The sequence below is a fragment of the Pithys albifrons genome, chromosome Z, assembly GCF_047495875.1.
Source record: "Pithys albifrons albifrons isolate INPA30051 chromosome Z, PitAlb_v1, whole genome shotgun sequence".
Taxonomy (NCBI): Eukaryota; Metazoa; Chordata; class Aves; order Passeriformes; family Thamnophilidae; genus Pithys; species Pithys albifrons.
Window position 1 is genome coordinate 42,170,928 of NC_092497.1, and position 16,453 is coordinate 42,187,380.

The 16,453-nt window shown below is 41.2% G+C and overlaps 1 protein-coding gene across 3 annotated transcripts in view; it reads left to right on the plus strand.

Annotated features, from left to right (window-relative positions):
* The first annotated feature begins 4,167 nt into the window (after positions 1-4,167).
* The window catches only part of MUSK (muscle associated receptor tyrosine kinase), a 55,839-nt gene continuing 43,553 nt past the window's right edge, over positions 4,168-16,453 (plus strand). For all 3 annotated transcript variants that reach the window (XM_071580540.1, XM_071580541.1, XM_071580542.1), the window contains exons 1-5: positions 4,168-4,246; positions 8,730-8,856; positions 10,934-11,085; positions 12,461-12,588; positions 13,082-13,223. In XM_071580540.1, the coding sequence (XP_071436641.1) occupies positions 4,168-4,246; positions 8,730-8,856; positions 10,934-11,085; positions 12,461-12,588; positions 13,082-13,223 (628 nt within the window). The remainder of the gene's footprint in view (positions 4,247-8,729; positions 8,857-10,933; positions 11,086-12,460; positions 12,589-13,081; positions 13,224-16,453) is intronic.

The following is a 16,453-nucleotide window of genomic DNA, read 5'->3' on the forward strand; positions in this document are numbered from 1 at the left end:
CTTCCACTCAGGATCACCTTAAAGAAGTGATTTGCAATGTGTATTAAAGAGTTGAAATGATGTTTTTCTTCTCCTTTGGTGCTGACATGCATTGACAAAGATGCTCTTTCCATACCATATATCCAGGGAGGACTGGTGCGATTGTAACCCTATGGCATTGTGTTCTTGATTCATTTCTGTGTAAGAAGGCACATGGGCAGCCCCAAGTGATCAGTAGGTTTCACTATCAAAAGTTCTGTGAAGATGCCTGTATCTGAGAGCCCAGTAGATTTGAGAAGGAAAGCGGCAAGGGTGCACCAGGCAACAGGTTAGTGCATGGAAGGATATGCTCGTGCATGCATCTCAAGGAAACAGTACATGGGAGCTTGGGATTCAAAGATCACATGCCTTTTTTGCCTGTACATATCTGCTAGCTTGGCAGGTTAAGGTATGCTCTTTTTCTGACTTGCCTTCATCAAGGCACAAACAATCTAAGAGGTTCTTGGAAAGTGTCGAGGATAACTTTGGTACAAGAGGTGGAGGAGCCAGTGACAAAGGTTGTAGTGTTGAACCTCATACCAACAACAAATCTTTGACAGGTCGTGGTGACCAGGAGTGGTGCCTGAGGACTGGAAGAAAGCAAATGTCACGCAGTCAAAGGAGAATTCAGAGAACCATCAGCCAGTCAGACTCACCTCAGTGTGAGGTTAGGCAGGTCAATCACTGGTCAGCTGGGTTAATGTTGACTTGGATTATTTCCATGTGAATCACCAGGTGCTGAGTGCCTAGGGCCATTGCCAAAGCAATTTCATCAGGCCCCTTTCTAGTAGAATTTTGTTCCCTAGCTGGACATTTTCTGCTGGAAATACCTGTCCTAGCCTGTCCTAGCTTGGTCTACCTAGGAAGATGATATCCCAAATGATGAAGTGGGACAAAAGGCAATTTTCAAAGGATTCAGTGACATCCAATGATGTTACATTAACATCTGAAACTGTCACCCTCCAGTAGAATACTTGGAAGGAGGGAGGCATACAGAAGTGTACAGAAAAATGTCCAGCATGGTCCTGTCCTGCAAACAGTTCCTGCTCATCAATTTGGGGCAGATGCCAAGCAATTAATTGATTGCAAGACAGTTATCTAGTCAGCAAAATCTAAGAAATTATTACTTTCTATGTATTTATGCATTTGTATTAAAACACTGTATTTTTTAAAAGTCACTCTGCCAACAGTTTACAAAGGGAAAAATAGTAGGTAGGTGAATGAATATTCCAACACACCTTATCTTTTTGTACTGAACTTCATGAACTGACTTCTGTGAAAATGTTAGTGCAGAGAGCTAAGCTGTTGCAGAAATCTGTGTGGGAGCAAAGCTTCACTTGAAATGTCTGAAAGCTGGGGTCTGCTTCTTGTTGTGTAGAATGCTGGGACCTCATCTGAGTGAAGACCTTGGAGCATGACTAAAAATAACAGCATATGTAAATACAATTAGCTGTAAACTGTATACAACCTAGCTTTGTTAGGGAAAAAAACCAAAACAACAACCAACAAGCAGCAAACTCACAGCTACTGGGAGTTAAAATTAAAGGGGCATTTTACTTTTGTAAGGTAAGCCTGGAAAATGCTTGGAATAAAAAAAAGGTTTGGTGTCACTATTATTTAATTTTCACTGATTTCACTCTGTATAGAAACATCTTTCCATGATGGACACATATGACCATCAGCTTCCCATCTATATTGTATGTTAGGTACGTGGCATGTGTAGCTGGAACTTGTGGACCTTGCGCACATGTAGCCTCTCTGCTCCCATGTCCTACTTAAGATTACATACTGTCAGTTTAAAGCCATGGAGCTCACTGTGATCCTTAAGAAAAGAAGCAGAGGAAATGAGAGATTAGGAGTACTTTGTTAATCTTAAAAATGTGAAGGCATTATTAACATTTAACATCCATAGCTGGCAGTCTCATTTCTAAATGTTGCAACTGGCAAGTAAAAGGGAAATATTAATTTTTACACTTGTATGGATGGTGCAGTTTCAAAGCCCTTGTAACATGTTCCAAACAGTTATACTCTGATGTAAAGGTCTTCAGTCTTTGGACTGGAAGAAAGCAAATGTCACCCAGTCAAAGGTCAAGCAGGAGGACCCAGGGAACTACCTTCCAGTCAGCCTCAGCTCAGTCTGAGGTCAGGCAGGTACATGCTTTCCAAGAACCTCTTAGATTGTTTGTGCCTTGATGAAGGCAAGTCAGAAAAGAGTGAGCCCTAACCTGCCAAGCTAGCAGATGTGTACAGACAAAAAAGAAGTGATCTTCAAATCCCAAGCTCCCATGTCTTAGCTCCAAGCCTCTTCCAGTCAGAAGAGAGCCCAAAAGGATGCACTGTGTGATTTTTCCTTGAGGGGCATGCATGCACATGTCCTTACTTGCACTAACCTGATGCCTGGTGCACTCTTGCAGCTTCACTCCTCAAAGATGCTGGCCTCTCAGATACAGGCATCCTCACAAAAGATGAAGAGAATTTTACCCTAAAAGACCAAGATGCATTTCTATGTAGCAGATTAATTGGATATGTCTGGATTTAAACAAAAGAATATTTGTAAGTTCAGCCATGAATCAGGATTTCTCTGTTCCCTGCTAGGACAATTGTTGTTTCATTGTTGTCTTCTGCTTTGCTTTGTTGCCATTACTAGCTTCAGAATTCCTGAAATATCTTTAACATCCTCTGTGTTTCAGGCTTTATTCATCTTCAGAGCTGTGGCATGTCCCCAAAGTAACATTGCCTTTATCAAGCCATGCCAAACCATAGGGATTCACACACTTAGAACACTGTCCAGTTTTACTCTATTTGCTCCTCAGAAGAAGCACTACAGAACTCTATGTAGGTTCATGGCAGAAACAATTGTTAAGCAGTGGTTCAAATCAAGAGTTTCAGCAAATAAAGCAAATTCCAGAGATCTTGAAGTACCCTTTATTGTGATACATTATGACTGGGCATTCCCTTTCCTCAAACCATGTGGTTTAATGTAAAGCTCTCATCCACTCTGCTGATAACACGATGAAAATTATTTGGAGTCATGTTCCAAAAACTTTATCATCAATTAGGTTCCTCCCAGCTAGATTATCCATCTTTTTCTCTTCTGCTCATGCAGTTGTTGCCCCCAAATCAGTCTGACAAAGAGGTAAAACCTCTTTACTGACACTTTTCATATAAATATGTATGCTGGAAAAATAGCCAGTACAAATGACTTGATATTGTTTTGGGATGGGCAAGACAGAGGGAGTCAGGAGATCATCTTGACTCTTATGCTCCTCTAAATCTTCCCAGAAAACAAACACTGTTTTTCAGTCTTTCACCTTAGGCAGAGATCTGGTGGTTAATAAGATATTTCTAAAATTTAATATCTATACCCAGCAGTTTTATTTCCCAACAGCAATTTCCATGTTAAATTTCCCTGGGCTCTTGCTGATGTTGAAATAAAATTGCCTTTTTCTCCTATGCTATACATTTAATTTCTGCTGTGGTTATTTACTTATTTTGGGGTCTGTTTCCAGGACAAGACTTTGTTTTTTCATTATACTGCAGTGGTTCTCAAACACTGCTAACCTTCTTGGCAAAGAAAGGCACTTTCAACCACCAATGCTGACCTCTCCTGCTCCAGCAAATGCATCTGTTAAGAAAAGAAATGCTATCAGCAGGACAACAGGTGGCATGTTGCAGCCAATCTTGAAAGGTTATAATAACAGGGAATGTGTGTGAGAGGGAGAGGATAAAAAATGGAAAAGAGAGTGACTAATCAGAAGGAAAATCTAATGGCAAGCATTTTTTCCACTACTGCTCTTACATGGTGATGGAATAAAAGTCTGCTGACTTTGCAGCACTGAGGTAGGGTACTGTCCTGAAAATGCATTTACCCATTGTACTGCTCTCTGTTTGCTTAGATGGAATTCAAAAGGGATTTGCTTTCTCTTGTTTCATGAGCCCCACATTTTCACACTGACCGAAGTGGATAAGCACCAGCTGGCCATGTCCATCATCACCACTGGGTGGGAGAATTCCTGATTATACTTAGATCCCTCAGACCCCACTCTTTCGCCAGCAGAGAAGCTCTAGTTGTGCACTGCTTCTGAAATGCAGCAGGCTGGGAGGTCCACACGCCTTGTCTGAAGAAGCTGGATGCCTTCTGGATCAAACATGAATGATCTACTGAAGGTGCCTTTGGTGCACATCCTCACCCTGGCAACCCTCAGCTTGGCTGAGATGCTCCTGAAAGGTTTGGCTAGAGAGGCTTTTGCCCTACTCTTCTTCTGCCACTTGCTGAAAGAGGTTTTGCAAAGGGAAGGGTATCTCTGGTAGTGGTTGGGTGGGTGGTGCTGTAATGTTCCCAAAAAAGACAAATGCTATGGTTTTAGTGGTCACTTCACTACTTTTAGAAGCATAGCTGTGAAAATATTCTCTAATTTGTGTCTGGAATTGAAGGTTCTTTGTCTCTGAAGGACACATAGTCCATTGTAATGGGCAAGCGGATTTTTGGGTTCAGCCTGGGTGGGATGTATATTTCTCATGTCAGAGGAAACCAGGAGAGTTAATGGCTGATAGTAACTGTTGTTGCAGGGTCCAAGATTTGTGGTGTTTTGCGTGCTTATGTCTGCTTATAAGTATATAAAGCTTCAAAAGAAATAAATAGCTTGATGTCTTGACAAAGTGTATTTACATAAATACAAAAGTGCATTGTTTCTATAATATATAACATAGAAGTTATTATACTTTATTCCTATCAAGTGTGCACACATGCAGATGGACACCTGCACTCATACTTTTAGCCAACAAAGAAACCGGGGAAAAAAAAAATCTATTTAGAAAAGTCTCTGAGGTACCTAGTAGAACTGTGGTCTTCTGGATGTACCATCTGATAACACTGTGCACAACAATTTTTGCTGCACAGTGGTCATCCAAAGCCATTGAATGCATACTAGAAATGTTGCAGCTTCAGGAAAAAAACACAAAATAAAATCTTAAGGAGGATAGCAGTATTCACATGTTAGGCAAACACTACTTCTCTTGTAGGGCTGCGCTTTTATAATTGTTAGACAGATTGTTCTCAAAATGAAAAAAAAAGACAGGTATGTTCTTTGTAAAAACCTTCTGAAATAAAAATATTAAGGTGTCCCTAAGACATTAAAGTAAGTTGGTGAACCCTAGTCTTTTTGAATGCTATGATAAGACAGTAATGGAGAAAGAAAAAACCCAGAGAAGACAAGAATAGATTTTTTTCTCCCTCGTGTCACAGTGCAAGGAACAAACACATATCCTTTTCTAGAAAAGTTCGTCAGGTGAATGAATTAGCTTGTTTCCTGAAAGAGGCTGAAAGGTGACTATAGTCTAGTGTTGCCCTATACAGGTTTTGCAGCATTAGCTGCAAACACAACTGAGCAGTTTTTGACAACGGGAATTGCAGTTTCTCTAGGCATCTGTAATGCAGGAGGGACTGGCTCTTCTTTCTGCATTATTTTGTTTGCCTAGCTTGTCTAGTTTCAAAAGTGTGAACCCAAATCTGAACCCAGGCAATTTGAAAGCTTCTCATGGGATGGGGATAAGAGGTGATTTGGCTTTTCTCATGGTCCCGTGACCACCCTTGGGTCATTTTGCTATCTCAGGAAACTACAGCTGACAACTACAAAAAGGGCACCTATGTGGCTTTGCATATATGTAATTTAATTGATTTCCAATGTTATTTAAAGCCACCGGGCTATCTTAAAAATGTCAGAAAGCCCAAATGGATGCACATGTAAAGGCTTGGCTCCATTTCTATGTGCTGATAGATATGTCTATACACTATTCAGATTTTATTTTCCATTGCTAAAATCTGGTAATACAGGCATCACAAGTTTTGAGTTTTTTCTGAAGAAAACATTGACTAATAGAAACACTTGAGCTGTTTGGATGGCCTTTAGAAGTGAAAGCAAGCACTATCTCAGCCATTTTGGAGCTCTGTTGCCACCTCACAACAAAATGGCATCATGCTCCACTGCTCGTTGTCTCCACTTGATTTTAATATCACAAAGGTAAAAAAAAGCATACAAGAAAATGCCACATCACTTTTGCTGTCATGGTTGGTCTTCAAGGATTCAGAATTTGGGGAGGCAGCTGTAAAAATGCTCCTTTGCTTTTACTGATGTGCTGTTGATTTGGATGATATAATCTGTAAGTATGAGGTTTAATTCTGCCCAATGGGCTGTATGCTGGCTTTCAGAAGGTGCCAGATCAGACCAGGTGTGGGCAATATTCTGTCAGTTACTGAATTAAAGACACACCATAATAGTAGGTAACTGTTTCTAGATAATTTCTTTAATATATAAAGCTGACGGTGCTTGTTTACCCAAAAAGAATAAGTTACTGTCATTATGCCTATCGGCTCTTAGTACAAATGTATCTATTCCTTGTGAGAACAGCTGTGCTCATCCTGACAACAGTAATAAATTTGGTTGTTTTGAATTATCATTACTGTAAAAATTTACATGTCTCAGGGTTAGATAAGCATCCTTGCAGAGACTGAGGCATGCAGACAAGAGCAATAAAAACATACTATATAAAATTAGATTGCAAAACTCCAGGGTTAATTCCATCAAACCCCAATAAACTGTCACAAAACAATAATGTCCCTTTTGAAGCAGACAGGATAGCCATTGGTGGGGGTTATTCTCCTAGGACAACTCTCGGTAGCAGGAAAATTTAAGCTTTATAGAAATCCATTTGGTTTCACTGATGTGGGTGGGATTCATCTGGGGTGAAATACAGATGATTATTTCTACCTAATGTAACCCAAAATGACCCAAAGCACTGAAGCATGATACAATTTGAAGCTGTTATCTTCAACAATGACTGTCACAGACTTGCTTGAATTAAATTTTCTCTAATAGAATGTTTAGTGCGAGCTTAGCTATAGTTTTGAGATTTATATGTGTAGTCATTATTGCTACTCAATGACACAACCTAAGGTTATATGATTTAGAAATATTATTTAGACATATTTGTTCTAATGAAAGTCAAAAGTGTTTAGATTTTTATATAATGCTGATAGTGGAAGCTGATCCTTTCTTCCTCTAGCTTTACTCTTGGCAGAACTCCAAAGGCATTCTAATTTTGACTCCTATGTAAATTGAAAAAGCATTAAGGTGTAGATTTTCTATTATTCTAAGTCACTGAAATCTGAGTGCCTTCTATTTTGGCCTTTCCTTACAAAAGAAAGTAAAATTAATATAGTTTACTTTTTTTTTGCCTGAATTTAAATCTTATTGCACTAAGGAGGTGATAGGACAAATAGAAACTTTAGTCACAGTATCCTGGAATGCTGAAATAAGGAAAAATATAGTCTTAGAGAAGTCCTGGAAAATCAGATAAGGGATGTAACTCAAACAAACAGGATGTAAACTGAAGTCTGTGTACCCAAATAAGGTAAAGAACAAACACTACAGTTTTTGGTGCTGAAACACTGTGATGCTGTGCCTGTCCAAGAACTGAGGTCAAGACGACAAAGAAGATCTGAAAGGACCAAAAGGACTTTCAATATGGGTTTGACTATGTAAAGAAAGCCAATAAATATGTATTAGCAAGTAAGAATATGTGAACATTATGTGTAATAATAAGCCTGTCTGTCATTTCTCATGTTCAACTGAAAGAGCTATCCTTCAAACATCCATTATGCTGAATAAAGAATGCCCTTTTTAACACCTACAAACTGGTGTTAAGAAGTTTGCTTCTGCTGCTTTTTGGTATCAGAGGGTCAGCATATACACAACAGTTGGTGTTCTCCTGTGAAAAGACAAACAGGGGGCCAGACACTGCTACAGTCAGTGAGGAACAGGAAGACTCCTTCACCATTATACATTTTTAAGGTGATGTTTAGAAATATGGTATGAAATCAGTTTATCTCAACACAGAAGCCAGTGAAATCTAGTTCAACAAATATGGATGTGTGTCCCTTGCAGCCATAGATTAAAAGTCATTCAAGTGTCTTTGGAGGCAGTGGCTGCAATGCATGCCATGTGGAGGAACAGTGATTCACTAGGCTTATGCTTTAATCCCTTCTAGTTGTGTTTCAAGTCTTTTACCAGAGTGACAGCAAGTGTTTCTAAAGATGCATTCAAGTATCACAACAGGTATCACAACAGGTCTGTGATAAGAACTATCAGATATAGCTATTAGACTTCTAACTCTTGTGCTACTTGGCTAGAAAATGTGAGAAAAAGAGAATATGTGCGAGTTGTGACACAAATCTGAAAGACTTGAATGACCTTTGTGAACTTGGCTTTGAAAAATACAGTGCTATACAACAGGTGAGTTTGTTGGGTTTTTTTTAAGATAAATAGTTAAGTGGAACAAATGCTGTAATAATGACAAAGAAGCCCAGATCTCAAGCATTATGCATTAATAAGGAGGCACTCTGCCCACCCCAGGGAAAGGTCAGCTGGGCTTCAGTTAGTGTGCTGCCCCCTTGCACTTCCAGCCTTGTAGCAGGGGACAGCCTCACCTTTGGCCTTGCAATATGCCACCTAGTGCTGTGAACCCTGGAGGAGAGAAGTATTAGAGACACAGAATGCATTAGGCTAGCTGGAGGTTGTTTTGCACACTGTGAAGAGACCACAAGGCAAAATGTTGTTGAGGGATGCCTGTCTCCACTGAAGGTGTCTGGCAGTCTAAGCACCTCTCTCCAGGAGGCATCATAAAGCTTTCTCATTTTCTCTTCCTTCACATAGCTCCTTTGATTAGCACTCCTCTGGAAACAGTGGATGCATTGGTAGAGGACGTGGCCAAATTTGTCTGTGTAGTGGAGTCCTACCCTGAGCCAGAGATTACGTGGACACGAAACAGCATTCCCATCAGGTAGGGAGCACCCCCAGTCCCCTACAGCACCTCCTGCCAAAACTGGCAGTGCTTTCCTTCATGATGAAGGAGATATCTGGAAACATCATAAAAATGGGTCTGTGGCAGGGAAGAGGGTGAGTGGCTGTAATTATATAGAATCTGTGTTCTTTATGGATGTGCTGGTTTAAAGGTAAACCAGCAGGAGAAGTGAATCCAACACAACAGAGATTATAAATCAGAGTTACAATTTAATAAAATTATTACACTGAATGCAATGATACAAAGAGAAATTAGTTTTGCCCCACAAACCCCAGAAGTATAACCCAGCACCCTGAGGCACAAACACAATGATGTTTGTTAGTCTCTGGGCTGAGACACACATGGTCCCTCTGAGTCCAAAGTAAAAGGATGGGAAAAGCTGTTGGTGCAGATTATCGCTGTAGTCCGGTCAAGAGTGGTGGCTGCAGTCCTCTCAAGGTTCTGGTCCTTCTCTGGATCCAGCAAGTGGTCCCAGAGGTCTTCAAACACCAAGATTATATACCCTGTGTTTCAGGTGGGAACACCCAGTACCTCCCCCAGGGTGGGTAGTTCCACAATGGGTGATCTGACTCTGTGAGTCCTGGGGTATTTTTTGGAATTGTTGATGGCCCATTAGCAGACATGACCCCTCAGGCTGGGTGTGGAGGTGCTAATGACTCACCAGAGGGGAGTTATCACAGCTCCTATCTCACAGGCTTCTTTAACACCCAGCTCACAGCCTGAGGGGTCAGGTGTGCCCTGGCCAGCTGCTGCAAATGGTCCATAGTTAACAGTTCATGGGAAATTACATAGAGGTTTTAGAATACACAGCTTTGGTCACATCCACACAGTGATAAACTGGTCCTGGATTGCTGAACCAGGACAATGGAGTGATAGGAGCACCTGGGGGATACTCTTGCACCTCCACTCATGAGCTTGAAGACTTTCTCCTGCAAGCTCTGCAATGAGTTTTCTTTCTAGCTTCAGACAGTTCAATCTCCTTTATTCCCCAGTTTATACATTTATGAAATTGCAGGGTGATGTATAATATTTAAAAGCTTTACAAGGCTTCTTTCCTGTCTCAGTATTCTTGGAAACTTTGCATGGTAATGCTATGCTGTTCTTGTTTGCTTCTAGTTCTGGATCTAACCATAGGAAAGTGTCTTCTTATTGTTCCACTTTCAGACATTAACCACCAGGCATCAAGATGCTGACAAAGAAGGCGGCCTTGGAAATATGTTATGAAAGACTATTATTGCTTTTGCTCTGTTGCCATAGACAGACTCTTCCACTTCCAAAACCATGTTGCATCTGCCACGTCTTCACATGAGTTTCTTATTCTAGACCCTTCTTAGTGACTCCCTCTGTAAAGGCAAATTACAGCAAACAAAGAAATTTATCAAATTTCATGTGAATGCTGATTGGCTGATGTTTTCTTGTATTTTTGTAGTTTTGGAATGAAAATCCAGTTCAGCACTCCTGCTGCCCATCACCTTTCTGCCTTTCCGTTGCTCTCATCCACTCCTCACCCTCCCACTTTCTCCCTAGTCTCTCATCATGCTCACATATGGAATTGGTCTTCGCTCCACATACTTTGTTTCAATATTCTATATCGTTGTTGCTCCGTCTTCTGAGTTTCTTTTGACTGCTTTGAAGTTTCCAGGTTAAAGCTTGCTGTTGTGAAAACTAGAGCTATCCTTGCAACCTCAAACCTTCAAATGAATTCAGCACATTTCTTTACTTGTTTGTTTGTTTTCAAAAAAAAAATAGACAAAACCACTTCTGGATGTAGACACAAAAATACATGGGGTTTTGTTTGTGTCTATTTTCAGACCAGTATAAATCTTCCTGTAACTTTATCTGTTTAGTCAAAAAACACTTTTTTTAAAATCTGATTTCTTTGAACAACTTCAGCCAGTTCTAGTTCCTGTGTAAGCAGTACTTCCTCTACAATGAGCTTAAAAGTAAAGCTTATTGCCATTTGTAGTGCTGTCACTGGTCTGCAGATTCAAATATAATTCCCCTCACTGCCCTTTGTTGTCTTCCCAACACGGATGACCTGTGCTGTGCCCTGCAGGCTGTTTGACACACGGTACAGCATACAGAGGAACGGGCAGCTCCTGACCATTTTGAGCGTGGAGGACAGTGATGATGGGGTGTATTGCTGCACAGCGGATAACGGGGTTGGAGCAGCTGCACAGAGCTGTGGGGCTCTTCAGGTGAAAATGCGTAAGTGGAAATGCAATTTTTTCCTGACACCATGTGAGTATTTAACTGAAAGCCTGAGCAGACCCCCAGGTATGGCCCCTGGGGCTCCAAGTTCAAGGCAGACCCATGTTTTTGTAAGGCTAGGTGCAGTCCTTCAAGGCAGAGACACAGCATATTGGATTAAATCTTAATGCAGTTCTGATTACTCATTTTGAGTAATACACACATGATAGAATCAAGGGAAAAAGGAAACACTTTTAAGAATGCCTTTTGTGTAAAACTCCATAACATAAAAGAGGTGCACTTTGATATAATAGACCTCTATGACAATATTGTGAATTTTAAATGTAAGATTTCACGAAGCAGATTTCTGCCTGAGGATGGCAAAAGCAAGTAAATGATGTTCAGATGCCTTCAATATAGTAGTGTGGAATGGTCTGGAGCACCATTGGATAAATGTCATCATCCCACATCAAAGGCAAATTACTTGTTCTTGCAAAGGTCTACATAAATTCTGAACTCAGTGAAGCTGAACTCATGTGGCTTCAATAATTTACACAAACAATTCAAAGAGCAGAGGAGATATATTCTGGCTAAAGCATCTATTTGTAGGAAAGGATTTGTTTGTGCTAATGAGGATGACCCTCCAGCTCTCATAATTCTGGAGCTCTACAGCACCCAAGTCACTGGCACATGAGAGCCAAGAGGTGATGCTCTGTTGAAGTTTGTTTTCCTGCTGGTTCAGTATCATGCAAGAGAGTCAAAATGACCAGTCTCCCAAAATCTGAGATGGCAATCTTTTTCACTTCCTGCTCAGAGTAAGTTAGGCCCTATTCTTCTTTGGGTAAAATAAATTTAAATTTACACCTTATTAACTTTAAGGTACTTGGAAGACTTTTTTCTTTAAGGGCCATTTCTCCTTTCCACTAGCATAGTTATAAATCCTTCAATTAGTGATATTAATTCTTGTTGAGCTAAAGGCAAGCCTGGGTTAAAAAAATTTAAAAATCAATTCAAATATGAACTTTCATACAAGACAGTGTTTATACAGCGAAGAATGTCAAAACCTGGAATGCAAACATTCTTCAATACTGGAAATACTCTTATCTGAATTTGGACTTTAGCTACCGGCCCAATTTAAATGACTGTCAAACTCCTGTCAGGAAAACAAACAACCCATGCAAGTTAGCTGCTTTTGCATCCATAAACTGAAACTTAACGCTGTGCTGAAGCAAGTTCTTTCTTTCCAGGGCTGCTCATGACCAAGTAAAACTGCTCTACCTTTCAGCAGTACACAGAAAAAGCAGCAGATTTTTTGTTGTAATTTCTGAATTTTCCTTGTTCTAGTGTGTCTTAGCTTCATTTCAGCTCTAATTTTTGACTTTTAAAATTTTAGGACCTAAAATAACCCGGCCACCCTTAAATGTGGAAATAATAGAAGGTTTAAAGGCTGTTCTTCCATGCACTACAATGGGGAATCCAAAACCTTCTGTTTCATGGATCAAAGGAGAAACAGTTGTAAAGGTGAGTTGAGAATGATTTTGAAGTAATAGCAATAATTTACTAAAGGTATTTTGTTAAATATTACCATCAGTTATAGTATTTGTAAATTCTAGTTCCTAGAAAGCAAGCATTTGGAAAATCCAGGGCTCATCTCATAAATATATTCATCTGCAATAGTTCTGCATGGAACCTAAACAGGCTCTGTTTATCTATATCTTATATCATATATCCTTATTACTGCTAAGTGTGGACAAGTGCTGATGAAAGCACTTGTGAGTGTACTCATAAATAAGAGCTCTTTTGAAGCTATAATTCACAGATCTGCACAAACAGGAGTGGGTGAGTGTGTTATGACAATGTTAAGCAGAAAGAGCTGGCCCCAAATTCTTCAGCTGTAGGATAACACAAACAATATTCATGCACGTAAGCCCAATCTTTGTAAATAGATATTTGATGCTGCTTATATGCAGCCTGCAGGTAGAGGCCTCATCTCAACTGCTCCTTCCTCTGGCAGGAAACTGCTCGCATTGCTGTTCTCGATTCAGGGAATTTAAGGATACACAATGTTCAGAGAGAAGATGCAGGACAGTATCGTTGTGTAGCCAAGAACAGTCTGGGCACAGCGTACTCGAAACCTGCAACTGTTGTAGTAGAAGGTGAGTAACTCTTGCACCAAGCTTCAGCTACATGTTCCAGCTCCTTGTGCATACTTGAGTACTCAACTCAAATTAACCTGAAGTATCACATTGATGTCAACACAAACATCCCAGAATGGAGAGGGGAGGAGAGGGGAGGAGAGGGGAGGAGAGGGGAGGAGAGGGGAGGAGAGGGGAGGAGAGGGGAGGAGAGGGGAGGAGAGGGGAGGAGAGGGGAGGAGAGGGGAGGAGAGGGGAGGAGAGGGGAGGAGAGGGGAGGAGAGGGGAGGAGAGGGGAGGAGAGGGGAGGAGAGGGGAGGAGAGGGGAGGAGAGGGGAGGAGAGGGGAGGAGAGGGGAGGAGAGGGGAGGAGAGGGGAGGAGAGGGGAGGAGAGGGGAGGAGAGGGGAGGAGAGGGGAGGAGAGGGGAGGAGAGGGGAGGAGAGGGGAGGAGAGGGGAGGAGAGGGGAGGAGAGGGGAGGAGAGGGGAGGAGAGGGGAGGAGAGGGGAGGAGAGGGGAGGAGAGGGGAGGAGAGGGGAGGAGAGGGGAGGAGAGGGGAGGAGAGGGGAGGAGAGGGGAGGAGAGGGGAGGAGAGGGGAGGAGAGGGGAGGAGAGGGGAGGAGAGGGGAGGAGAGGGGAGGAGAGGGGAGGAGAGGGGAGGAGAGGGGAGGAGAGGGGAGGAGAGGGGAGGAGAGGGGAGGAGAGGGGAGGAGAGGGGAGGAGAGGGGAGGAGAGGGGAGGAGAGGGGAGGAGAGGGGAGGAGAGGGGAGGAGAGGGGAGGAGAGGGGAGGAGAGGGGAGGAGAGGGGAGGAGAGGGGAGGAGAGGGGAGGAGAGGGGAGGAGAGGGGAGGAGAGGGGAGGAGAGGGGAGCTTTTCTCTTTGTAGACTTGAACATTTTCTTCATACTAATCTGAACAGCAGATTGACTTTTCAGTTTTTGGTCTTTATGTACTCAGTGTCCATCTCTTATGTACAGAAGATATTTGCTTTATGGTATAAATCATCATCAGTTCCAGAGTGCTGAGACCTTTGAACTGCAGGGAAACCCTAACATAGGCAACAAGGCATTCTATCTTCCTGAATCCTATAAGAGATTTTGGGTTGTGCAAGGCTTTATAGATTGGTTGAAGAAATGAATGTTGCAGTAGATGAACTAATTTTTTATTTCTGATTTCATACTGTAAAGAGTGCAGAAAGGTCTCCATTTGCCTAGTAAGCTTCAGAAGCATGTTATAGCTTACATTAGGCCTGGGACTATTGAGGGTTATTTATGGTGTTAAGTCATTTCTAAGTGGACTACTGACGTTCTTCTGGGAACAGGACCAGATATATTAGTTCCAACTACCAATTACTGTAGGTCTGCTGTTTTCCTAAAAAGTGCATTGACTTGTCAAGTGGTTTTTTCTCTCTTTTTAATATTTATATATACAGACTTCAAGTATGATAGAAATTCCTTAAATAGTTTTAAAACAGGAAAGTAGCTATTCCTAATCTAGATTCAGAGCTGTAATTCTCCCCAGCTAAAAGCGATGAGGCAAAATGAAAACAACTGGATCTTGGTGTGAACGGCCTGGGTCCTGAATTATAGTTTGGCCTGTGGAATTTTCTTGCTCCAAATCCAGAGCCAGTTAAGAACCTAAAAGTTAGCTGGAATTGCACCAAAAATCCAGGCTGTTAAGGTGGATATCTTGTTTTGTCCCCATCTCCAGAATTATGCTGTGACCTGTTAATTTAAGAAAAGGCAAAATAATCCACAAATATCCTACTTGCAAAGGAGAGCCTGTGTATGGTCTTTTTTAAATGAGAAAGATTAATTCCTAATTAATCAATGGGAGCTCAGTGCTCCAGCACAAGTTATCCCCTCATATTCCCTGCATCTGTTGAATGAACAAAGAAATGCTGTTGTCCAGGCTCATCTTGGTTTCTCTGGTAGAACACCTATATACTGTATCTAATTTCAGGCTGCCACCCAAACTAGACTGATGCATGTTTGTCTTACATTTTTTGGCTTCCAAAAGCAAAGCTATTATTTATTCCTGGCTATAGCTTGCTGTGTATACAAATCTCTTCCCCTCACATTTAATTCTTATGGCTATTGAGCATACATACATATGCATACACATGCCTGTGTACACGTGCAGATGAATACACACATGCACCACCTTCACACACCGCTTTTATTATTACCTTTAGTATTCCTCCCTTTCTCCAGTTTAAAATAACTCCAAATAAATAATTAATAAAATTACTCAAAGCAGGAAAATTACACTCCAGTAGTAGTGTTCAGCATTCACGGTGTTCAGAAAACTTATGAAAATTGCTGTTTATTGCTTCTCTAATGATACTACAATATTTTTGCTTAAATATTGGTGCTAGTATTTACTGGAGTCACCATCCTTCACAGTGTGGTTTAATATTAAATTAAAATGACTAAGCGTGGCTGGCTAACTATGAATATTTAATACCAAGGCAAGTGCTCGTTCAAAGAGCAGTGCAAACATTTATGCCTAGTTAAATCTAGATCAGATGGAATCTGATTTCTGTTGTGAGCTTCCACTTTAATGAATCCAGCATTATCCCTGTGTGGTGTTCCACCCTTAAGGGGAAGGGAGCACCCAAATTCATAGGTTCTCATTGAAAGGAATGATGAAAGACAGAGAGCCTGCAAAAGCTAACAAAGTTTTATTTATAAATTGCACATTTGGCATGGAAATTTCTTAATCCCTCACCTCCTACAAAAGCACACAGCAGTGAGTTTTGGATAAAGGAGTAGGATGAAAGGAAAGGGAGTGAGCAAGAGAGATAGATTAAAGAGTGGAAGAGAGAGAGAGAAACCACTATGAAGCGCTTCCCCACTAGTGTCCAGGTTTACAGATCTGGAGAAGTTGTATGATTGTATTGAGTTGTCTTTCCTCTGGTTTGTTCCATTAGTTATGATCCACTGAAATGATGAAAAAAAGGACCGAAAGTATTTGCATGAAGCAAACTGCATTAGGCAGACACAACCCTTTTCCACACTACTCTGCAAAGCAAAACAAGTAAACAACAATGAGTTTGCTGGGTCAGTCAAAACTAGCATGTGAGATGACCTCCTCTTGCTCGTGTACATCCAGAGATGTCTACAGAAGGTAACATGTGCATTGAGATAAAGGAACAATAATGTAATCTTGGTTGTTTGCCAAGAAACGTGGTTTTAATTTCCCAGAGGCCACATTTCTGACCTGCAGCTTTGTATTCACTTTCTACCATCTT